General features: G+C 44.2%; 1 protein-coding gene across 7 annotated transcripts in view; it reads left to right on the top strand.

The window, feature by feature from the left end:
* LOC118936807 (calcium/calmodulin-dependent protein kinase type II delta chain) overlaps positions 1–27,221 on the top strand; it is a 108,248-nt gene that overhangs the window by 42,550 nt on the left and 38,477 nt on the right. For 4 of the 7 annotated variants that reach the window (XM_036934166.1, XM_036934163.1, XM_036934169.1 and 1 more), the window contains 7 exons: positions 1,866–1,949; positions 10,771–10,813; positions 16,045–16,085; positions 17,335–17,418; positions 22,498–22,542; positions 25,242–25,290; positions 26,083–26,181. In XM_036934166.1, the coding sequence (XP_036790061.1) occupies positions 1,866–1,949; positions 10,771–10,813; positions 16,045–16,085; positions 17,335–17,418; positions 22,498–22,542; positions 25,242–25,290; positions 26,083–26,181 (445 nt within the window). The remainder of the gene's footprint in view (positions 1–1,865; positions 1,950–10,770; positions 10,814–16,044; positions 16,086–17,334; positions 17,419–22,497; positions 22,543–25,241; positions 25,291–26,082; positions 26,182–27,221) is intronic. The other 3 variants (XM_036934165.1, XM_036934167.1, XM_036934168.1) reach the window with 3 other exon arrangements.

The following is a 27,221-nucleotide window of genomic DNA, read 5'->3' as shown; positions in this document are numbered from 1 at the left end:
ATGATGAATGAGCACTGAGATTTGGGTTCCCCTGTACCACTAGGGCAGTTTAAACCCCTAATGATGAATGAGCTCTCCTCGTCTGGGTTCCCCGGTACCACTAGGGCAGTTTAAACCCCTAATGATGAATGAGCTCTCCTCGTCTGGGTTCCCCTGTACCACTAGGGCAGTTTAAACCCCTAATGATGAATGAGCTCTCCTCGTCTGGGTTCCCCGGTACCACTAGGGCAGTTTAAACCCCTAATGATGAATGAGCTCTCCTCGTCTGGGTTCCCCGGTACCACTAGGGCAGTTTAAACCCCTAATGATGAATGAGCTCTCCTCGTCTGGGTTCCCCTGTACCACTAGGGCAGTTTAAACCCCTAATGATGAATGAGCTCTCCTCGTCTGGGTTCCCCGGTATCACGAGGGCAGTTTAAACCCCTAATGATGAATGAGCTCTCCTCGTCTGGGTTCCCCGGTACCACTAGGGCAGTTTAAACCCCTAATGATGAATGAGCTCTCCTCGTCTGAGTTCCCCGGTACCACTAGGGCAGTTTAAACCCCTAATGATGAATGAGTTCACTGAGATTTGGATTCCCCGGTACCACTTGGGCAGTTTAAACCCCTAATGATGAATGAGTTCACTGAGATTTGGATTCCCCGGTACCACTAGGGCAGTTTAAACCCCTAATGATGAATGAGCTCTCCTCGTCTGAGTTCCCCGGTACCACTAGGGCAGTTTAAACCCCTAATGATGAATGAGTTCACTGAGATTTGGATTCCCCGGTACCACTTGGGCAGTTTAAACCCCTAATGATGAATGAGTTCACTGAGATTTGGATTCCCCGGTACCACTTGGGCAGTTTAAACCCCTAATGATGAATGAGTTCACTGAGATTTGGATTCCCTGATACCACTAGGGCAGTTTAAACCCCTAATGATGAATGAGCACTGAGATTTGGGTTCCCCTGTACCACTAGGGCAGTTTAAACCCCTAATGATGAATGAGCTCTCCTCGTCTGGGTTCCCCGGTACCACTAGGGCAGTTTAAACCCCTAATGATGAATGAGCTCTCCTCGTCTGGGTTCCCCTGTACCACTAGGGCAGTTTAAACCCCTAATGATGAATGAGCTCTCCTCGTCTGGGTTCCCCGGTACCACTAGGGCAGTTTAAACCCCTAATGATGAATGAGCTCTCCTCGTCTGGGTTCCCCGGTACCACTAGGGCAGTTTAAACCCCTAATGATGAATGAGCTCTCCTCGTCTGGGTTCCCCTGTACCACTAGGGCAGTTTAAACCCCTAATGATGAATGAGCTCTCCTCGTCTGGGTTCCCCGGTACCACTAGGGCAGTTTAAACCCCTAATGATGAATGAGCTCTCCTCGTCTGGGTTCCCCTGTACCACTAGGGCAGTTTAAACCCCTAATGATGAATGAGCTCTCCTCGTCTGGGTTCCCCGGTACCACGAGGGCAGTTTAAACCCCTAATGATGAATGAGCTCTCCTCGTCTGGGTTCCCCGGTACCACGAGGGCAGTTTAAACCCCTAATAAGATGTGTAATTGTTTTGATTAAATGTAATTTAATGTATCTGTATCTGTTACTGTATCTTGTAGTTTAAATATTTGTACTGTTTATTGTATTGATCATATTGATTATTGGAATTGTTGTCCTCATGGCACCATTGGAAATGAGATCCGAGGTCTCAATGGAATCCCCTGTATAAAATAACATTCTCTCTCAATTCAACTACATTCAAGGGGATTTATTGGCATGGGAAACATGTGTTAACATTTCCCAAAGCAAGTGGAAGTAGATAATATACAAAAGTGAAAAAAACAACACAATATAAAATGAACAGTAAACATGACGTTCTCTGTCTGCAGCAACGGTCCACTGTAGCTTCCATGATGCACAGACAGGAGACTGTGGAGTGTCTGAAGAAGTTCAACGCCAGGAGAAAACTCAAGGTAACACTAACTCTTTCACTGTCCTCTGTTCTATTCAGAGACTCAAGGGATGTGTCTCTCCCTATACCCTATTCCCTATACTCTATTCCCTATTCCCTATACCATGTACTACTGTCTACCCAGAGCTCTATACCCTATTCCCTATACCGTGTCTAACCAGATCTCTATTCCCTATTCCTTATTCCCTATACCCTATTCCCTATACCATGTACTATTGCCTACCCAGAGCTCTATACCCTATACCCTATACCCTATTCCATATACCCTATTCCTTATTCCATATACCCTATACCCTATACCATGTACAACTGTCTACACAGAGCTCTATACCCTATTCCCCCTATACCGTGTCTAACCAGATCTCTATACCCTATACCATGTACTATTGCCTACCCAGAGCTCTATACCCTATTCCCTATACCGTGTCTAACCAGATCTCTATTCCCTATTCCTTATTCCCTATACCCTATTCCCTATACCATGTACTATTGCCTACCCAGAGCTCTATTCCCTATACCCTATTCCATATACCCTATTCATTATTCCCTATACCCTATACCATGCACTACTGTCTACCCAGAGCTCTATTCCCTATACCCTATTCCCTATACCCTATTTCCTGTTCCCTATACCCTATTCCCTATACTATGCACTACTGTATACCCAGAGCTCTATTCCCTATACCCTATTCCCTATACCCTATTCCATGTTTCCTATACCTTATTTCCTGTACCCTATACTCTATTCCCTATACTTTATACCCTATTCCTTATACCCTATTCCCTGTACCCTATACTCTATTCCCTATACCTTATACCCTATTCCCTATTCCTTATACCCTATACCCTATTCCATATTCCCTGTACCCTATACTCTATTCCCTATTCCCAATACCTTATACCCTATTCCCTATTCCTTATACCCTATACCCTATTCCCTATTCCCTATTCCTTATACCCTATAACCTATTCCCTATTCCCTATTCCGTGCACTACTACAAGGCCCATAGATGTCTGATCAAAAGGACTTTTCAACCATTGTTCGTTTGTTCATAGTATTTAATTAATTAATTAATTAGACTTCATAGTATTTAATTAATTAATTAGACTTCATAGTATTTAATTAATTAATTAGACTTCATAGTATTTAATTAATTAATTAGACTTCATAGTATTTAATTAATTAATTAGACTTCATAGTATTTAATTAATTAATTAGACTTCATAGTATTTAATTAATTAATTAGACTTCATAGTATTTAATTAATTAATTAGACTTCATAGTATTTAATTAATTAATTAGACTTCATAGTATTTAATTAATTAATTAGACTTCATAGTATTTAATTAATTAATTAGACTTCATAGTATTTAATTAATTAATTAGACTTCATAGTATTTAATTAATTAATTAGACTTCATAGTATTTAATTAATTAATTAGACGTCATAGTATTTAATTAATTAATTAGACTTCATAGTATTTAATTAATTAATTTGACTTCATAGTATTTAATTAATTAATTAGACTTCATAGTATTTAATTAATTAATTAGACTTCGTGGTATTTAATTAATTAATTAGACTTCATAGTATTTAATTAATTAATTAGACTTCATAGTATTTAATTAATTAATTAGACTTCATAGTATGTAATTAATTAATTAGACTTCATAGTATTTAATTAATTAATTAGACTTCATAGTATTTAATTAATTAATTAGACTTCATAGTATTTAATTAATTAATTAGACTTCATAGTATTTAATTAATTAATTAGACTTCATAGTATTTAATGAATTAATTAGACTTCATAGTATTTAATTAATTCATTAGACTTCATAGTATTTAATTAATTAATTAGACTTCATAGTATTTAATTAATTAATTAGACTTCATAGTATTTAATTAATTAATTAGACTTCATAGTATTTAATTAATTAATTAGACTTCATAGTATTTAATTAATTAATTAGACTTCATAGTATTTAATTATTCAGTTCTGTTTCTGTTTATTATTATTGTCAAAAATAAAATATCACAATAAATATCCTTTAATTAAAAAGAGTAGTGCCTTCTATAGGGACTAGGGCACCCTTTGGGATGTAGCCAAGCACACACCCTTTTATAGGGACTAGGGCACCCTTTGGGACGTAGCCAAGCACACACCCTTTTATAGGGACTAGGGCACCCTTTGGGACGTAGCCAAGCACACACCCTTTTATAGGGACTAGGGCACCCTTTGGGATGTAGCCAAGCACACACCCTTTTATAGGGACTAGGGCACCCTTTGGGACGTAGCCAAGCACACACCCTTTTATAGGGACTAGGGCACCCTTTGGGATGTAGCCAAGCACACACCCTTTTATAGGGAAGAGGGCACCCTTTGGGACGTAGCCAAGCACACACCCTTTTATAGGGACTAGGGCACCCTTTGGGACGTAGCCAAGCACACAACCTTTTATAGGGACTAGGGCACCCTTTGGGACGTAGCCAAGCACACAACCTTTTATAGGGACTAGGGCACCCTTTGGGATGTAGCCAAGCACACAACCTTTTATAGGGACTAGGGCACCCTTTGGGACGTAGCCAAGCACACAACCTTTTATAGGGACTAGGGCACCCTTTGGGATGTAGCCAAGCACACAACCTTTTATAGGGACTAGGGCACCCTTTGGGACGTAGCCAAGCACACACCCTTTTATAGGGAAGAGGGCACCCTTTGGGATGTAGCCAAGCACACACCCTTTTATAGGGAAGAGGGCACCCTTTGGGATGTAGCCAAGCACACACTCTTTTATAGGGAAGAGGGCACCCTTTGGGACGTAGCCAAGCACACACTCTTTTATAGGGAAGAGGGCACCCTTTGGGACGTAGCCAAGCACATACCCTTTTATAGGGAAGAGGGCACCCTTTGGGACGTAGCCAAGCACATACCCTTTTATAGGGAAGAGGGCACCCTTTGGGACGTAGCCAAGCACATACCCTTTTATAGGGAAGAGGGCACCCTTTGGGACGTAGCCAAGCACACACCCTTTTATAGGGACTAGGGCACCCTTTGGGATGTAGCCAAGCACACACTCTTTTATAGGGACTAGGGCACCCTTTGGGATGTAGCCAAGCACACACTCTTTTATAGGGACTAGGGCACCCTTTGGGACGTAGCCAAGCACATACCCTTTTATAGGGACTAGGGCACCCTTTGGGACGTGGCCAAGCACACAACCTTTTATAGGGAAGAGGGCACCCTTTGGGACGTAGCCAAGCACATACCCTTTTATAGGGACTAGGGCACCCTTTGGGACGTAGCCAAGTACACACCCTTTTATAGGGAAGAGGGCACCCTTTGGGACGTGGCCAAGCACACACCCTTTTATAGGGACTAGGGCACCCTTTGGGACGTAGCCAAGCACACACCCTTTTATAGGGACTAGGGCACCCTTTGGGACGTAGCCAAGCACACACCCTTTTATAGGGACTAGGGCACCCTTTGGGATGTAGCCAAGCACACACCCTTCTATAGGGACTAGGGCACCCTTTGGGATGTAGCCAAGCACACACCCTTCTATAGGGAATAGGGCACCCTTTGGGATGTAGCCAAGCACACACCCTTCTATAGGGACTAGGGCACCCTTTGGGATGTAGCCAAGCACACACTCTTTTATAGGGACTAGGGCACCCTTTGGGATGTAGCCAAGCACACACCCTTCTATAGGGAATAGGGCACCCTTTGGGATGTAGCCAAGCACACACCCTTCTATAGGGAATAGGGCACCCTTTGGGATGTAGCCAAGCACACACTCTTTTATAGGGACTAGGGCACCCTTTGGGACGTAGCCAAGCACACACCCTTTTATAGGGACTAGGGCACCCTTTGGGATGTAGCCAAGCACACACCCTTTTATAGGGACTAGGGCACCCTTTGGGATGTAGCCAAGCACACACCCTTCTATAGGGAATAGGGCACCCTTTGGGATGTAGCCAAGCACACACTCTTTTATAGGGACTAGGGCACCCTTTGGGATGTAGCCAAGCACACACTCTTTTATAGGGACTAGGGCACCCTTTGGGACGTAACCAAGCACACAACCTTTTATAGGGACTAGGGCACCCTTTGGGACGTAGCCAAGCACACACCCTTTTATAGGGACTAGGGCACCCTTTGGGACGTAGCCAAGCACACACCCTTTTATAGGGACTAGGGCACCCTTTGGGATGTAGCCAAGCACACACCCTTTTATAGGGACTAGGGCACCCTTTGGGATGTAGCCAAGCACACACCCTTTTATAGGGACTAGGGCACCCTTTGGGACGTAGCCAAGCACACACCCTTTTATAGGGACTAGGGCACCCTTTGGGACGTAGCCAAGCACACACCCTTTTATAGGGACTAGGGCACCCTTTGGGATGTAGCCAAGCACACACCCTTTTATAGGGACTAGGGCACCCTTTGGGATGTAGCCAAGCACACACTCTTTTATAGGGACTAGGGCACCCTTTGGGATGTAGCCAAGCACACACCCTTTTATAGGGACTAGGGCACCCTTTGGGATGTAGCCAAGCACACACCCTTTTATAGGGACTAGGGCACCCTTTGGGATGTAGCCAAGCACACACTCTTTTATAGGGACTAGGGCACCCTTTGGGATGTAGCCAAGCACACACCCTTTTATAGGGAAGAGGGCACCCTTTGGGATGTAGCCAAGTACACAACCTTTTATAGGGACTAGGGCACCCTTTGGGATGTAGCCAAGCACACACTCTTTTATAGGGACTAGGGCACCCTTTGGGATGTAGCCAAGCACACACCCTTCTATAGGGAATAGGGCACCCTTTGGGACGTAGCCAAGCACACACCCTTTTATAGGGACTAGGGCACCCTTTGGGACGTAGCCAAGCACACAACCTTTTATAGGGACTAGGGCACCCTTTGGGACGTGGCCAAGCACACACCCTTTTATAGGGAAGAGGGCACCCTTTGGGATGTAGCCAAGCACACACTCTTTTATAGGGAAGAGGGCACCCTTTGGGATGTAGCCAAGCACACACCCTTTTATAGGGAAGAGGGCACCCTTTGGGATGTAGCCAAGCACACACCCTTTTATAGGGACTAGGGCACCCTTTGGGATGTAGCCAAGCACACACCCTTTTATAGGGAAGAGGGCACCCTTTGGGATGTAGCCAAGCACACACCCTTCTCTTTCTCACCCCCTTTTCCACCTGCTTTGAAATGATCAGCCCTTCAGTAGAGACTATACTACCACTGCTGTTGTCTGGTGAAATGATCAGCCCGTCAGTAGAGACTATACTACCACTGCTGTTGTCTGGTGAAATGATCAGCCCGTCAGTAGAGACTATAGTACCACTGCTGTTGTCTGGTGAAATGATCAGCCCGTCAGTAGAGACTATAGTACCACTGCTGTTGTCTGGTGAAATGATCAGCCCGTCAGTAGAGACTATAGTACCACTGCTGTTGTCTGGTGAAATGATCAGCCCGTCAGTAGAGACTATACTACCACTGCTGTTGTCTGGTGAAATGATCAGCCCGTCAGTAGAGACTATAGTAACACTGCTGTTGTCTGGTGAAATGATCAGCCCTTCAGTAGAGACTATAGTACCACTGCTGTTGTCTGGTGAAATGATCAGCCCGTCAGTAGAGACTTTACTACCACTGCTGTTGTCTGGTGAAATGATCAGCCCGTCAGTAGAGACTATAATACCACTGCTGTTGTCTGGTGAAATGATCAGCCCGTCAGTAGAGATTATACTACCACTGCTGTTGTCTGATGAATTGATCAGCCCGTCAGTAGAGACTATAATACCACTGCTGTTGTCTGGTGAAATGATCAGCCATTCAGTAGAGACTATACTACCACTGCTGGTGAAATGATCAGCCCTTCAGTAGAGACTATACTACCACTGCTGTTGTCTGGTGAAATGATCAGCCCTTCAGTAGAGACTATAATACCACTGCTGTTGTCTGGTGAAATGATCAGCCCTTCAGTAGAGACTATAATACCACTGCTGTTGAAATGATCAGCCCTTCAGTAGAGACTATAATACCACTGCTGTTGTCTGGTGAAATGATCAGCCCTTCAGTAGAGACTATAATACCACTGCTGTTGAAATGATCAGCCCTTCAGTAGAGACTATAATACCACTGCTGGTGAAATGATCAACCCTTCAGTAGAGACTATAATACCACTGCTGTTGAAATGATCAGCCCTTCAGTAGAGACTATACTACCACTGCTGTTGTCTGGTGAAATGATCAGCCCTTCAGTAGAGACTATACTACCACTGCTGTTGTCTGGTGGCCCTTCAGTAGAGACTATACTACCACTGCTGTTTTCTGGTGAAATGATCAGCCCGTCAGTAGAGACTATACTACCACTGCTGTTGTCTGGTGAAATGATCAGCCCTTCAGTAGAGACTATAGTACCACTGCTGTTGTCTGGTGGCCCTTCAGTAGAGACTATAATACCACTGCTGTTGTCTGGTGAAATGATCAGCCCTTCAGTAGAGACTATACTACCACTGCTGGTGAAATGATCAGCCCGTCAGTAGAGACTATACCACCACTGCTGTTGTCTGGTGAAATGATCAGCCCTTCAGTAGAGACTATAGTACCACTGCTGTTGTCTGGTGAAATGATCAGCCCTTCAGTAGAGACTATAATACCACTGCTGTTGAAATGATCAGCCCTTCAGTAGAGACTATAGTACCACTGCTGTTGTCTGGTGAAATGATCAGCCCTTCAGTAGAGACTATAATACCACTGCTGTTGAAATGATCAGCCCTTCAGTAGAGACTATACTACCACTGCTGTTGTCTGGTGAAATGATCAGCCCTTCAGTAGAGACTATAATACCACTGCTGTTGAAATGATCAGCCTTTCAGTAGAGACTATAATAACCCTGCTGTTGTATGGTGAAATGATCAACCCTTCAGTAGAGACTATACTACCACTGCTGTTGTCTGGTGAAATGATCAGCCCGTCAGTAGAGACTATAGTAACACTGCTGTTGTCTGGTGAAATGATCAGCCCTTCAGTAGAGACTATAGTAACACTGCTGTTGAAATGATCAGCCCTTCAGTAGAGACTATAATACCACTGCTGGTGAAATGATCAGCCCTTCAGTAGAGACTATACTACCACTGCTGGTGAAATGATCAGCCCTTCAGTAGAGACTATACTACCACTGCTGTTGTCTGGTGAAATGATCAGCCCTTCAGTAGAGACTATAGTACCACTGCTGGTGAAATGATCAGCCCTTCAGTAGAGACTATACTACCACTGCTGTTGTCTGGTGAAATGATCAGCCCGTCAGTAGAGACTATAGTAACACTGCTGTTGTCTGGTGAAATGATCAGCCCTTCAGTAGAGACTATACTACCACTGCTGTTGTCTGGTGAAATGATCAGCCCGTCAGTAGAGACTATAGTAACACTGCTGTTGTCTGGTGAAATGATCAGCCCTTCAGTAGAGACTATACTACCACTGCTGTTGTCTGGTGAAATGATCAGCCCTTCAGTAGAGACTATACTACCACTGCTGTTGGCTGGTGAAATGATCAGCCCGTCAGTAGAGACTATAGTAACACTGCTGTTGTCTGGTGAAATGATCAGCCCTTCAGTAGAGACTATAGTACCACTGCTGTTGTCTGGTGAAATGATCAGCCCTTCAGTAGAGACTATACTACCACTGCTGTTGTCTGGTGGCCCTTCAGTAGAGACTATACTACCACTGCTGTTGTCTGGTGAAATGATCAGCCCGTCAGTAGAGACTATACTACCACTGCTGTTGTCTGGTGAAATGATCAGCCCGTCAGTAGAGACTATAATACCACTGCTGTTGTCTGGTGAAATGATCAGCCCGTCAGTAGAGACTATAGTACCACTGCTGTTGTCTGGTGAAATGATCAGCCCGTCAGTAGAGACTATACTACCACTGCTGTTGTCTGGTGAAATGATCAGCCCGTCAGTAGAGACTATAATACCACTGCTGTTGTCTGGTGAAATGATCAGCCCGTCAGTAGAGACTATACTACCACTGCTGTTGTCTGATGAATTGATCAGCCCGTCAGTAGAGACTATACTACCACTGCTGTTGTCTGATGAATTGATCAGCCCGTCAGTAGAGACTATACTACCACTGCTGTTGTCTGATGAATTGATCAGCCCGTCAGTAGAGACTATACTACCACTGCTGTTGTCTGGTGAATTGATCAGCCCGTCAGTAGAGACTATAATACCACTGCTGTTGTCTGGTGAAATGATCAGCCCTTCAGTAGAGACTATACTACCACTGCTGGTGAAATGATCAGCCCTTCAGTAGAGACTATACTACCACTGCTGTTGTCTGGTGAAATGATCAGCCCTTCAGTAGAGACTATAATACCACTGCTGTTGTCTGGTGAAATGATCAGCCCTTCAGTAGAGACTATAATACCACTGCTGTTGAAATGATCAGCCCTTCAGTAGAGACTATAATACCACTGCTGGTGAAATGATCAGCCCTTCAGTAGAGACTATACTACCACTGCTGGTGAAATGATCAGCCCTTCAGTAGAGACTATACTACCACTGCTGTTGTCTGGTGAAATGATCAGCCCTTCAGTAGAGACTATACTACCACTGCAGTTCTTCTTCTCTCTTTTTATTAGCATTTCTCTTTTCTAAAAATCTTTAATTAGTGAATTGCTCTCTCTTCCCCTCCTCTTTTCTGCTCTCTCTTCCCCTCCTATTTTCTGCTCTCTCCTCCCCTGCTCTTTTCTGCTCTCCATCCTTCCCTCCTTTCTTTCTGTCCCCTCCACTCTTTCAGGGAGCCATTTTGACCACTCTGCTGGTAACAAAAAACTTCTCAGGTACGTCCTTCTCTCTCTCTCTGTCCTTCGCTCTCTCTCACTGTCCTTCACTCTCTCTCTCTGTTCTCTCCCTCTGTATCTCTCTCTGTCCATTGCTCTCTCTCTGTTCTCTCCCTCTGTCTCTCTCTCTTTCTCACTGTCTCTCTCTCTCTCTCTGTTCTCTCCCTCTGTCTCTCTCTCTGTCTCTCTCTCTGTTCATTGCTCTCTCTCTGTTCTCTCCCTCTGTCTCTGTCTCTCTTTCTCATTGTCGCTCTCTCTCTCTCTGTCTCTCTCTCTGTCTTGCTTTCTCTCTCTCTCTCTCTCTTTGTCCTCTCTCTTTCTCTCTGTCTCTTGCTCTGTCTCTCTCTCTCTCTCTGTCTCTCTGTCTCTGTCTCTCTCTCTGTCCTTTGCTCTCTCTCTGTTCTCCCTCTGTCTCTCTCTCTTTGTCCTCTCTCTCTGTCTCTCTTTCTCTCTTTCTCTCTGTTTCTCTGTCTCTCTCTCTCTGTCTGTCTCTGTCTCTCTCTCTCTCTCTCTCTCTCTCTCTCCCTCTCTCTCTCTCTCTCTCTCTCTCTCCCTCTCTCTCTCTCTCTCTCTCTCTCTCTCTCCCTCTCTCTCTCTCTCTCTCTCTCTCTCTCTCTCTCTCTCTCCCTCTCTGTCTCTCTCTCTCTCTCTGTGTGTAAAACTCCAAAAGTAATTTCACTTTACTACCCATATCTGTCTGTTTTGCAGTTATTTTGATTCATGTTTTTCTTTAGAATTAAATAATCTGATTTTATTTTTACTTTACAATTAATAATTTTCTTCTTTTTAATTGTTTTTTTTATTTCTTTACATCCTTTGTTTGGGATGTGGTACCCTCGAGGTAAGAACTCACTTCCTCTCCGTCAGCCAATCAGTGGCCAGTGTTTCATGTCACTTCCTCTCAGTCAGCCAATCAGTGGCCAGGGCCTCATGTCACACCCTTTGTCGGTACTCTTCTACCCCTTTCACACAATACCGGGCCGATCCCAACCAAACTGTGCTGGCTCTGATATTTTCTTGTCTCATTGTCTCTTGTCGGCACGGTTACAGTAACTATGGAGGATGCGTAACCAGGCCGGCTCAGTACAGCTTGGTTTGGTTCGACTCAGTAGTGTAAAAATCCCTTTTAAAACATCTTGATTTTATAATAGTACATTAGTGAATGTAGTATATATATATATATATATATATATATATACACATTGCATTGGGAAGTATGGAGATCCCTTGACTTTATCCACATTTTGTTACGTTACAGCCTTATTCTAAAATGGATTTAATTGTTGTTTATCAATCTACACACAATACCCCATAATAACAAATCAAAAACGTATGTTAAAAACACAACTGGAATCTTGTTTCTCATGTGGTCTGAGAATCCCTTTGGTGCCTTTTGGCAAACTCCAAGCGGGCTGTCATGTGCCTTTTACTGAGGAGTGGCTTCCGTCTGGCCACTCTACCATAAAGGCCTGATTGGTGGAGAGCTGCAGAGATGGTTGTCCTTCTGGAAGGTTCTCCCATCTCCACAGAGATGGGAGCTCTGTCAGAGTGACCATCGGGTTCTTGGTCACTTCCCTGATCAAGGCCCTTCTCCGCCGATTGCTCAGTTTACTCAAGAGGCCATTGCATTCTTGGGGACATTCAATGCTGCAGAAATGTTTTGGTACCCTTCTCCAGATCTGTGCCTCGACACAATCCTGTCTCGGAGCTCTACGGACAATTCCTTCAGACCTCATGGCTTTGTTTTTGCTCTGTCAACTCTGGGATTTTATATAGACAGGTGTGTGCCTTTCCAAATCATGTCGAATCAATTGAATTTACCACAGGTGGACTCCAATCAAGTTGTAGAAACATCTCAAGGATGATCAACGAAAACAGGATGCACCTGAACTCAATTTAGAGTCAAAGGGTCTGAATACTTATGTAAATACGGCATCTGTTTATAATTTTTAATACATTTGCAAACATTTCTAAAAACCTATTTTCACTTTGCCATTATGGGGTATTGTGTGCAGATTGCTGAGGATTTTAGAATGAGGCTGTAACGCAACAAAATATGGAAAAAGTGAAGGGGTCTGAATACTTTCCGAATGCACTGTATATAAACAGGATGTTGTGAATACAGTACATTCACATCCACAGAATACTATATATACAGTATATATGCAGTATATTATGAATAGTGAATATAGTACATTCACATAATACTTCATGTGGTATATATACAGTATATATGCAGTATATTATGAATAGTGAATATAGTACATTCACATAATACTTCATGTAGTATATATACAGTATATATGCAGTATATTATGAATAGTGAATATAGTACATCCACATAATACTTCATGTAGTATATATACAGTATATATACAGTATATTATGAATAGTGAATATAGTACATTCACATAATACTTCATGTAGTATATATACAGTATATATACAGTATATTATGAATAGTGAATATAGTACATCCACATAATACTTCATGTAGTATATATACAGTATATATACAGTATATTATGGATAGTGAATATAGTACATTCACATCCACATAATACTTCATGTAGTATATATACAGTATATATGCAGTATATTATGAATAGTGAATATAGTACATCCACATCCACAGAATACTTCATGTAGTATATATACAGTATATATGCAGTATATTATGAATAGTGAATATAGTACATTCACATCCACATAATACTTCATGTAGTATATATACAGTATATATGCAGTATATTATGGATAGTGAATATAGTACATTCACATCCACATAATACTTCATGTAGTATATATACAGTATATATGCAGTATATTATGAATAGTGAATATAGTACATTCACAGAATACTTCATGTAGTATATATACAGTATATATGCAGTATATTATGAATAGTGAATATAGTACATTCATATCCACAGAATACTTCATGTAGTATATATACAGTATATATGCAGTATATTATGAATAGTGAATATAGTACATTCATATCCACAGAATACTTCATGTAGTATATATACAGTATATATGCAGTATATTATGAATAGTGAATATAGTACATTCACAGAATACTTCATGTGGTATATATACAGTATATATACAGTATATTATGAATAGTGAATATAGTACATCCACAGAATACTTCATGTAGTATATATACAGTATATATGCAGTATATTATGAATAGTGAATATAGTACATTCACAGAATACTTCATGTAGTATATATACAGTATATATGCAGTATATTATGAATAGTGAATATAGTACATTCACAGAATACTTCATGTAGTATATATACAGTATATATGCAGTATATTATGAATAGTGAATACAGTACATCCACAGAATACTTCATGTAGTAAATATACAGTATATATGCAGTATTCATGTAGTATATATACAGTATATATGCAGTATATTATGAATAGTGAATATGGTACATTCACATCCACATAATACTTCATGTAGTATATACTATATGTAGAATATGTTGTAGCATGACGATGCAGATGCATGCAATGATTTAATACCATGACTTTAATACCATGACTTTAATACCATGACTTTAATACTGACTTTAATACCATGACTTTAATACCATGACTTTAATACTGACTTTAATACTGACTTTAATACCATGACTTTAATACTGACTTTAATACCATGACTTTAATACCATGACTTTAATACTGACTTTAATACTGACTTTAATACCATGACTTTAATACTGACTTTAATACCATGACTTTAATACCATGACTTTAATACTGACTTTAATACTGACTTTAATACCATGACTTTAATACCATGACTTTAATACCATGACTTTAATACTGACTCTAATACCATGACTTTAATACCATGACTTTAATACCATGGCTTTAATACCATGACTTTAATACCATGACTTAATACCATTACTTTAATACCATGACTTTAATACCATGACTTTAATACCATGACTTTAATACTGACTTTAATACTGACTTTAATACCATGACTTTAATACCATGACTTTAATACCATGACTTTAATACCATGACTTTAATACTGACTTTAATACTGACTTTAATACTGACTTTAATACCATGACTTTAATACCATGACTTTAATACCATGACTTTAATACTGACTTTAATACTGACTTTAATACCATGACTTTAATACCATGACTTTAATACCATGACTTTAATACTGACTCTAATACCATGACTTTAATACCATGACTTTAATACCATGGCTTTAATACCATGACTTTAATACCATGACTTAATACCATTACTTTAATACCATTACTTTAATACCATTACTTTAATACCATTACTTTAATACTGACTTTAATACCATGACTTAATACCATGACTTGATACCATGACTTAATACCATGACTTTAATACCATGACTTTAATACCATGACTTTAATACCATGACTTAATACCATGACTTTAATACCATGACTTAATACCATGACTTTAATACTGACTTTAATACCATGACTTTAATACTGACTTTAATACCATGACTTTAATACCATTACTTTAATACCATGACTTTAATACTGACTTTAATACCATGACTTTAATACTGACTTTAATACCATGACTTTAATACCATGACTTTAATACCATGACTTTAATACCATGACTTTAATACCATGACTTTAATACTGACTTTAATACCATGACTTTAATACCATGACTTTAATACTGACTTTAATACCATGACTTTAATACTGACTTTAATACTGACTTTAATACTGACTTTAATACCATGACTTTAATATCACTGTATATTTGAAACGTTTTGAAACACAAGGAAACGTGTCTCTGTCATTTGACAGATTCAACCATTTAGTTGTTGTTTCAAAACGTTTCCTCTTGTTTTGAGTCTAATGAACACAGCCCTGTTGCACTATAGAGGCTTTTCTGTCTCTGTGAGAAACACTGGTGTTAACCTTCCTCTCTCTCTCTCTCTCGCTCTCTCTCTCTCTCTCTCTCTTCCCCCCTTCCTCTCTCTCTCTCTCTCTCTCTCTCTCTCTCTCTCTCTCTCTCTCTCTCTCTCTCTCTCTCTCTCTCTCTCTCTCTCTCTCTCTCTCTTCCCCCCTTCCTCTCTCTCTCTCCCCCCCTTCCTCTCTCTCTCTTCCCCCTTCCTCTCTCTCTCTCTCTCTCTCCCTCCCTCCCTTCCTTCCTTCCTTCCTTCCTTCCTTCCTCTCTACAGCAGTCAAAAGTCTGCTGAACAAGAAGGCTGACGCCGTCAAGGTGAGTTTCTGGGGCAGCGTTCCAAATGGCTCCATTTTGGTTCCCTACGTTGTACACTACCTTTGGTCAGAGCCCTCTGCAGAAAGCAGTGCACTAACATAGAGAGTAGGATGCTGATTGGCCCTGTGTGTTGTAATGTAACATAGAGGGTAGGATGCTGATTGGCCCTGTGTGTTGTAATGTAACATAGAGAGTAGGATGCTGATTGGCCCTGTGTTTTTTTCTGTAACCACTGATAACCTGTTAACCTCTCCTCCCATTTCCTGTAGTTTTGTCTCTGGTTTCCTGTAGTCACTAAGTTCTGCCATCTCAGTACTCTGGTATAGATAGTCCTGTGTCAGTACTCTGGTATAGATAGTCCTGTGGCAGTACTCTGGTATAGATAGCCCTGTCTCAGTACTCTGGTTTAGACAGCCCTGTCTCAGTACTCTGGTATAGACAGCCCTGTCTCAGTACTCTGGTATAGATAGCCCTGTCTCAGTACTCTGGTATAGACAGCCCTGTCTCAGTACTCTGGCATAGATAGTCCTGTCTCAGTACTCTGGTATAGATTGTCCTGTGTCAGCCCTGTCTCAGTACTCTGGTATAGATAGTCCTGTGTCAGTACTCTGGTATAGATAGCCCTGTGTCAGTACTCTGGTATAGAGAGCCCTGTGTCAGTACTCCGGTATAGACAGTCCTGTGTCAGAACCGTCTCAGTACTCTGGTATAGATAGTCCTGTGTCAGTCCATCTCAGTTCCCTGATATAGATAGCCCTGTGTCAGAGCTCTCTCAGTACTCTGGTATAGATAGCCGTGTGTCAGACCGTCTCAGTACTCTGGTATAGATAGTCCTGTGTCAGAGCTCTCTTAGTACTCTGGTATAGATAGTCCTGTCTCAGTACTCTGGTATAGATAAGCCTGTGTCAGTACTCTGGTATAGATAGCCCTGTGTCAGAGCTGTCTCAGTACTCTGGTATAGATAGCCTGTGTCAGTCCATCTCAGTACTCTGGTATAGATAGTCCTGTCTCGGTACTCTGGTATAGATAGCCTGTGTCAGTCCATCTCAGTACTCTGGTATAGATAGTCCTGTCTATTGAACCCTGTAGGATCTAGATACAGTATAAAACATCAGGGGACTGTCTGTCTGTTGGTTCCATTGTCCAGGTAAGGCTAAAAGCTAAATAAAAGTTGACCCAGGTCAGGTCAGGTCAGGTTTGTGATGTGATGTGATGTGTGATGTTCCCTCTACACTACTTGCTTTTACAGGCGAACAACAAAGCCAACACAGTGACCAGTCCTAAAGCCAACACAGTGACCAGTCCTAAAGACACCAGCTTAACCCCAGCACTGGTACATACTACGCCCTCCATACCTCCCTCTACTCCCTCATCACTGGTACATACTACACCCTCCATACCTCCCTCCTCATCACTGGTACATACTACACCCTCCATACCTCCCTCTACTCCCTCCTCATCACTGGTACATACTACACCCTCCATACCTTCCTCTACTCCCTCCTCATCACTGGCACATACTACACCCTCCATACCTCCCTCTACTCCCTCCCCATCACTGGTACATAATACACCCTCCATACCTTCCTCTACTCCCTCCTCATCACTGGTACATAATACACCCTCCATACCTTCCTCTACTCCCTCCTCATCACTGGTACATACTACACCCTCCATACCTTCCTCTACTCCCTCCTCATCACTGGTACATACTACACCCTCCATACCTCCCTCTACTCCCTCCCCATCACTGGTACATACTACACCCTCCATACCTCCCTCCTCATCACTGGTACATACTACATCCTCCATACCTCCTTCTACTCCCTCCTCATCACTGGCACATACTACACCCTCCATACCTCCCTCTACTCCCTCCTCATCACTGGTACATACTACACCCTCCATACCTCCCTCTACTCCCTCCTCATCACTGGTACATACTAAACCCTCCATACCTCCCTCTACTCCCTCCTCATCACTGGTACATACTACATCCTCCATACCTCCTTCTACTCCCTCCTCATCACTGGCACATACTACACCCTCCATACCTCCCTCTACTCCCTCCTCATCACTGGTACATACTACACCCTCCATACCTCCCTCTACTCCCTCCTCATCACTGGTACATACTATACCCTCCATACCTCCCTCTACTCCCTCCTCATCACTGGTACATACTACACCCTCCATACCTCCCTCTACTCCCTCCCCATCACTGGTACATACTACACCCTCCATACCTCCCTCTACTCCCTCCTCATCACTGGTACATACTACACCCTCCATACCTCCCTCTACTCCCTCCTCATCACTGGTACATACTACACACTCCATACCTCCCTCTACTCCCTCCCCATCACTGGTACATACTACACCCTCCATACCTCCCTCTACTCCCTCCTCATCACTGGTACATACTACACCCTCCATACCTCCCTCCTCATCACTGGTACATAATACACCCTCCATACCTCCCTCTACTCCCTCCTCATCACTGGTACATACTACACCCTCCATACCTCCCTCTACTCCCTCCTCATCACTGGTACATACTACACCCTCCATACCTCCCTCTACTCCCTCCTCATCACTGGTACATACTACACACTCCATACCTCCCTCTACTCCCTCCCCATCACTGGTACATACTACACCCTCCATACCTCCCTCTACTCCCTCCTCATCACTGGTACATACTACACCCCCCATACCTCCCTCCTCATCACTGGTACATAATACACCCTCCATACCTCCCTCTACTCCCTCCTCATCACTGGTACATACTACACCCTCCATACCTCCCTCTACTCCCTCCTCATCACTGGTACATACTACACCCTCCATACCTCCCTCTACTCCCTCCTCATCACTGGTACATACTACACCCTCCATACCTCCCTCCTCATCACTGGTACATAATACACCCTCCATACCTCCCTCTACTCCCTCCTCATCACTGGTACATACTATACCCTCCATACCTCCCTCTACTCCCTCCTCATCACTGGTACATACTACACACTCCATACCTCCCTCTACTCCCTCCCCATCACTGGTACATACTACACCCTCCATACCTCCCTCTACTCCCTCCTCATCACTGGTACATACTACACCCTCCATACCTCCCTCCTCATCACTGGTACATAATACACCCTCCATACCTCCCTCTACTCCCTCCTCATCACTGGTACATACTACACCCTCCATACCTCCCTCTACTCCCTCCTCATCACTGGTACATACTACACCCTCCATACCTCCCTCTACTCCCTCCTCATCACTTGTACATACTACACACTCCATACCTCCCTCTACTCCCTCCCCATCACTGGTACATACTACACCCTCCATACCTCCCTCTACTCCCTCCTCATCACTGGTACATACTACACCCCCCATACCTCCCTCCTCATCACTGGTACATAATACACCCTCCATACCTCCCTCTACTCCCTCCTCATCACTGGTACATACTACACCCTCCATACCTCCCTCTACTCCCTCCTCATCACTGGTACATACTACACCCTCCATACCTCCCTCTACTCCCTCCTCATCACTGGTACATACTACACCCTCCATACCTCCCTCCTCATCACTGGTACATAATACACCCTCCATACCTCCCTCTACTCCCTCCTCATCACTGGTACATACTACACCCTCCATACCTCCCTCTACCCCCTCCTCCTCACTGGTACATACTACACCCTCCATACCTTCCTCTACTCCCTCCTCATCACTGGTACATAATACACCCTCCATACCTTCCTCTACTCCCTCCTCATCACTGGTACATACTACACCCTCCATACCTCCCTCTACTCCCTCCTCATCACTGGTACATACTACACCCTCCATACCTCCCTCTACTCCCTCCTCATCACTGGTACATACTACACCCTCCATACCTCCCTCCCCATCACTGGTACATACTACACCCTCCATACCTCCCTCTACTCCCTCCTCATCACTGGTACATACTACACCCTCCATACCTCCCTCTACTCCCTCCTCATCACTGGTACATACTACACCCTCCATACCTCCCTCCTCATCACTGGTACATACTACACCCTCCATACCTCCCTCCTCATCACTGGTACATACTACACCCTCCATACCTCCCTCTACTCCCTCCTCATCACTGGTACATACTACACCCTCCATACCTCCCTCTACTCCCTCCTCATCACTGGTACATACTACACCTTCCATACCTCCCTCTACTCCCTCCTCATCACTGGTACATACTACACCCTCCATACCTCCCTCCTCATCACTGGTACATACTACACCCTCCATACCTCCCTCTACTCCCTCCTCATCACTGGTACATACTACACCCTCCATACCTCCCTCTACTCCCTCCTCATCACTGGTACATACTACACCCTCCATACCTTCCTCTACTCCCTCCTCATCACTGGTACATAATACACCCTCCATACCTTCCTCTACTCCCTCATCATCACTGGCACATACTACACCCTCCATACCTCCCTCTACTCCCTCCTCATCACTGGTACATAATACACCCTCCATACCTTCCTCTACTCCCTCCTCATCACTGGTACATACTACACCCTCCATACCTCCCTCTACTCCCTCCTCCTCACTGGTACATACTACACCCTCCATACCTCCCTCTACTCCCTCCTCATCACTGGTACATACTACACCCTCCATACCTCCCTCCCCATCACTGGTACATACTACACCCTCCATACCTCCCTCTACCCCCTCCTCCTCACTGGTACATACTACACCCTCCATACCTCCCTCTACTCCCTCCTCATCACTGGTACATAATACACCCTCCATACCTCCCTCTACTCCCTCCTCATCACTGGTACATACTACACCCTCCATACCTCCCTCTACTCCCTCCTCCTCACTGGTACATACTACACCCTCCATACCTTCCTCTACTCCCTCCTCATCACTGGTACATACTACACCCTCCATACCTCCCTCCTCGTCACTGGTACATACTACACCCTCCATACCTCCCTCCTCATCACTGGTACATACTACACCCTCAATACCTCCCTCCCTCCCTCCTCATCACTGGTACATACTACACCCTCCTCTCACCTTCCTCCTCCTCCATACCTCCCTTTACTCCCCTCTTTCTCCCTGTGTTGACCTTGCGGTAGGATTTGACCACAGATTGAACAATGAGACAGATATTCCCTCCCTCCCTCCCTCCCTCCCTCCCTCCCTCCCTCCCTCCCTCCCTCCCTCCCTCCCTCCCTCCCTCCCTCCCTCCCTCCCTCCCTCTCTTCCTTCCTTCCTTCCTTCTTCCCTCTCTCCATTGTTTCCTTCCTTCCCTCCCTCTCTTCCTTCCTTCCTTCCTTCCTTCCTTCCTTCCTTCCTTCCTTCCTTCCCTCTCTCCATTGTTTCCTTCCTTCCTTTCAGCTGAAGGCCCAAAGGATGTTGGCTCCTTAATCTGGTAGTGATGGTCTGCTTGGTTGCAACTTGTGCATGGTGTGTGCTGATTCGCTGGCTGTGTTGGTCACATGACTGATGCCCTGCATGACCTCAACATCTTTATATGCCTTTGTTCCCATGATGACACACACATAAACAGTTATACACACACACACACAAACACACCACACACACACACACACTGATGACAGTGTGTAATCTGTCTCAGTGATTACAGCCGAGGATAGCATCCGTCCTGCTAAGACTTGGTACAGTCACACAAACACACACACACACACACACACACACACACACACACACACACACACACACACACACACACACACACACACACACACACACACACACACGGAGTCACACTCCTCTACCTCCTCCACCCCCTCCTCTACCTCCTCCTCCACCTCCTCCTCAACCTCCTCTACCTCCTCCTCCACCTCCTCCTCCTCCACCTCCTCTATCACCTCCTCCTCCACCTCAACCTCCTGCTCTACCTCCTCCTCCACCTCAACCTCCTGCTCTACCTCCTGCTCTACCTCCACCTCCTCCACATCCTGTTCCACCTCCTCTTCCTCCTCAACCTCCTGCTCTAACTCTACCTCCTCCACCTCCACCTCCACCTCCTCCTCTACCTCCTCCTCTACCCCCACCTCCTCCTCCACCTCCTCCTATACCTCCTCCTCCTCCTCCACCACCTCCTCTACCACCTCCTCCTCCACCTCAAGCTCCTGCTCTACCTCCTCCTCCTCCTCCACCTCCTCCACCTCAACCTCCTGCTCTACCTCTTCCTCCACCTCAACCTCCTGCTCTACCTCCACCTCTACCTCCTCCTGCACATCCTCCTCCACCTCCTCCTCCTCCTCCACCTCCACCTCCACCTCCTCCACCACCTCCTCCTCCCCCACTGCTGTCTCTATCTATTCTGTTTGTATTGTTTCATCTCTCTCCCTAGGAACCCCAGACCACAGTGATCCACAACCCAATAGATGGGAAGAAGGTACAGCACTGACAGAGTGTGTGTGTGAGTGTGTGTGTGTTTAATTTTTGTTGTGTGTACACATTTATTTACTTTATATTAAATGTATGTAGTTCTGTCCTTGAGCTGTTCTGATCTATTAATGTTGTGTATTATTTAATATTCTGTGTGGACCCCAGGAAGAGTAGCTGCTGCTATAGAAACAGATAATGATCCCAATAAACCCCAGGAAGAGAAGCTGCTGCTATAGAAACAGATAATTATCCTAATAAACCCCAGGAAGAGAAGCTGCTGCTATAGAAACAGATAATGATCCCAATAAACCCCAGGAAGAGAAGCTGCTGCTATAGAAACAGATAATTATCCTAATAAACCCCAGGAAGAGAAGCTGCTGCTATAGAAACAGCTAATTATCCTAATAAACCCCAGGAAGAGAAGCTGCTGCTATAGAAACATATAATGATCACAATAAACCCCAGGAAGAGTAGCTGCTGCTATAGAAACAGATAATGATCCTAATAAACCCCAGGAAGAGTAGCTGCTGCTGTAGAAACAGATAATGATCCTAATAAACCCCAGGAAGTGTAGCTGCTGCTATAGAAACAGACAATGATCCTAATAAACCCCGGGAAGAGTAGCTGCTGCTTTAGAAACAGCTAATGGGGATCCTAATAAACCCCAGGACGAGTAGCTGCTGCTATAGAAACAGATAATGATCCTAATAATCCCCAGGAATAGTAGCTGCTGCTATAGAAACAGACAATGATCCTAATAAACCCCGGGAAGAGTAGCTGCTGCTTTAGAAACAGATAATGATCCTAATAAACCCCAGGAAGAGTAGCTGCTGCTATAGAAACAGATAATGATCCTAATAAACCCCAGGAAGAGTAGCTGCTGCTGTAGAAACAGATAATGATCCTAATAAACCCCAGGAAGAGTAGCTGCTGCTATAGAAACAGATAATGATCCTAATAAACCCCAGGAAGAGTAGCTGCTGCTATAGAAACAGATAATGATCCTAATAAACCCCAGGAAGAGTAGCTGCTGCTATAGAAACAGATAATGATCCTAATAAACCCCAGGAAGAGTAGCTGCTGCTTTAGAAACAGATAATGATCCGAATAAATCCCAGGAAGAGTAGCTGCTGCTATAGAAACAGATAATGATCCTAATAAACCCCAGGAAGAGTAGCTGCTGCTATAGAAACAGATAATGATCCTAATAAACCCCAGGAAGAGTACCTGCTGCTTTAGAAACAGATAATGATCCTAATAAATCCCAGGAAGAGTAGCTGCTGCTATAGAAACAGATAATGATCCTAATAAACCCCAGGAAGAGTAGCTGCTGCTATAGAAACAGATAATGATCCTAATAAATCCCAGGAAGAGTAGCTGCTGCTATAGAAACAGATAATGATCCTAATAAACCCCAGGAAGAGTAGCTGCTGCTATAGAAACAGATAATGATCCTAATAAACCCCAGGAAGAGTACCTGCTGCTTTAGAAACAGATAATGATCCTAATAAATCCCAGGAAGAGTAGCTGCTGCTATAGAAACAGATAATGATCATAATATACCCCAGGAAGAGTAGCTGCTGTAGAAACAGATAATGATCCTAATAAACCCCAGGAAGAGTAGCTGCTGCTATAGAAACAGATAATGATCCTAATAAACCCCAGGAAGAGTAGCTACTGCTATAGAAAAAGATAATGATCCTAATAAACCCCAGGAAGAGTAGCTGCTGCTATAGAAACAGATAATGATCCTAATAAACCCCAGGGAGAGTAGCTGCTGCTATAGAAACAGATAATGGTCCTAATAAACCCCAGGAAGAGTAGCTGCTGCTGTAGAAACAGATAATAGGGATCCTAATAAACTACCATTACACACTGAGTGTACAAAACATGCTCTTTCCATGACATAGATTGACCTGGTGAATCAAGGTGAAAGCTATGATCCCTTATTGATGTCACTTGTTAGATCCACTTCAATCAGTGTAGATTAAGGGGAGGAGACAAGTTAAAGAAGGATTTTTAAGCCTTAAAACAATTGAAACATGGATTGTGTGCGAGCCATTCAGAGGATGAATGGGCAAGGCAAATGGGGAATGGTAGTAGGTGCCAAGGCGCACCGGTTTGAGTGTGTCAAGAACTGCAACGCTGCTGGGTTTTTTCCACCCTCAACAGTTTCCCGTGTGTATCAAGAATGGTCCACCCCCCAAAGGACATCCAGCCAACTTTGACACAACTGTGCATTTGAGTCAACATGGGTCAGCATCACCGTGGAATGCTTTCGACACCTTGTAGAGTCCATGCCCCGACAAATTGAGGATGTTCTGAGGACAAAACGGGGGTGCAACTCAATATCAGGAAGGTGTTCCTAATGTTTTGTACACTCAGTGTATGTCATTCATTTAAAAGTTACAAAAAATGTTTTATGTAGAAATCGCAGATTGCCCCTTTATTAAAAATGGTAGATAGCTGACAAAACGAGATCTGATTTAAGTATTAGGCAGCGTTTACACAGGTATCCCAAATCTGATACTCGGTGTACACCAGGCTATAGATCAATCTATACGTTCTGATACTCGGTGTACACTAGGCTATAGATCAATCTATACGTTCTGATACTCGGTGTACACCAGGCTATAGATCAATCTATACGTTCTGATACTCGGTGTACACCAGGCTATAGATCAATCTATACGTTCTTTCTCCCAGGAGTCTATAGAGAGCACCAACACCACCATCGAGGACGAAGATGTCAAAGGTAGAGACACTTGTCTGTCCCCTTCTCTCTCTCTCTTCATCTTTCTGTCTCTCTCTATCTTTGTATGTCTTTCTGTCTCTCGATCTTTGTCTGTCTGTCCCCTTCTCTCTCTATCTTTCTCTGTCCCCTTCTCTCTCTCTCTTCGTCTTTCTGTCTCTCTCTATCTTTGTCTCTGTCCCCTTCTCTCTCTATCTTTGTCTCTGTCCCCTTCTCTCTCTCTCTTCGTCTTTCTGTCTCTCTCTATCTTTGTCTCTGTCTCCTTCTCTCTCTATCTTTGTCTCTGTCCCCTTCTCTCTCTCTATCTTTGTCTCTGTCCCCTTCTCTCTCTCTCTTTGTCTGTCTGTCCCCTTCTCTCTCTATCTTTGTCTCTGTCCCCTTCTCTCTCTATCTTTGTCTCTGTCCCCTTCTCTCTCTCTCTTCGTCTTTCTGTCTCTCTCTATCTTTGTCTCTGTCCCCTTCTCTCTCTATCTTTGTCTCTGTCCCCTTCTCTCTCTCTCTCTTCGTCTTTCTGTCTCTCTCTATCTTTGTCTGGCTGTCGCCCTCTCTCTCCTTCCATCTGTCTTTCAAACCTCTCTTTTCACTCTGACCTTCAGCTACCTTCTCCTCTTCTTCCTCATCTTTCTCCTCCTTCCCTCTTCCTCTTCTTCCTTCTGATGATTGAGACTCCATAGACATTTATTATTAAACACACTTACCTGTTATCTTTTCTTTCTGTGAATGGAATTATTTTCTACATTTGAAATTCATGTTAACCCCCCCACCCCCTACACACAAACCTGTCCTCTCTGCCAGTCCTCTGTTTTGGGAACTTGGTAGGTAGTGTGTGGAGCTCTAAGGGACGTTCCACTCAGTCCTCTGAGCCCAGGCAGACTCCCTCCTCTTCAGGACAGAGTAAGTCCCCTGGCTATGCCCCCCCCCCCCCCCCGTACCCCAGCCAGTGTCCCACTGGGTCTCTCCTCAACCACTCCGGAGAAACCTGTCCCCCTGTCCACTGTCTCCTGTGTCTCCCCTCAACCCCTGCGGAGAAACCTGCCCACTGCCTCTCTTGAACGACTCTGGAGAAACCTGTTTCCTGGGTCTGTCCTCAACCACTCTGGAGAAACCTGTTTCCTGGGTCTGTCCTCAACCACTCTGGAGAAACCTGTTTCCTGGGTCTGTCCTCAACCACTCTGGAGAAACCTGTTTCCTGGGTCTGTCCTCAACCACTCTGGAGAAAGCTGTTTCCTGGGTCTGTCCTCAACCACTCTGGAGAAACCTGTTTCCTGGGTCTGTCCTCAACCACTCTGGAGAAACCTGTTTCCTGGGTCTGTCCTCAACCACTCTGGAGAAACCTGTTTCCTGGGTCTGTCCTCAACCACTCTGGAGAAACCTGTTTCCTGGGTCTGTCCTCAACCACTCTGGAGAAACCTGTTTCCTGGGTCTGTCCTCAACCACTCTGGAGAAACCTGTTTCCTGGGTCTGTCCTCAACCACTCTGGAGAAACCTGTTTCCTGGGTCTGTCCTCAACCACTCTGGAGAAACCTGTTTCCTGGGTCTGTCCTCAACCTCTCTGGAGGAACCTGTTTCCTGGGTCTGTCCTCAACCACTCTGGAGAAACCTGTTTCCTGGGTCTGTCCTCAACCACTCTGGAGAAACCTGTTTCCTGGGTCTGTCCTCAACCACTCTGGAGAAACCTGTTTCCTGGGTCTGTCCTCAACCTCTCTGGAGAAACCTGTTTCCTGGGTCTGTCCTCAACCACTCTGGAGAAGCCTGTCCACTGTCTCCCCTCAACCACTCTGGTGAACCTGCCCCTGTCTCCTGGGTCTCTCCTCAACCAATCTGGAAAAACCTATCCCCTGTCTCCTGCATTTCCCCTCAACCACTCTGGAGAAACCTATCCCCTGTCCACTCTGTACTGGGTGTCCCTTCTAATCCCTCCTCATCAGGCCAGA

Source organism: Oncorhynchus mykiss, chromosome 10 (assembly GCF_013265735.2).
Source record: "Oncorhynchus mykiss isolate Arlee chromosome 10, USDA_OmykA_1.1, whole genome shotgun sequence".
In the NCBI taxonomy this organism is placed as follows: domain Eukaryota; kingdom Metazoa; phylum Chordata; class Actinopteri; order Salmoniformes; family Salmonidae; genus Oncorhynchus; species Oncorhynchus mykiss.
The sequence above is the reverse complement of the archived record's forward strand: the minus strand, read 5'-3'. Positions and strand labels throughout refer to the sequence as shown.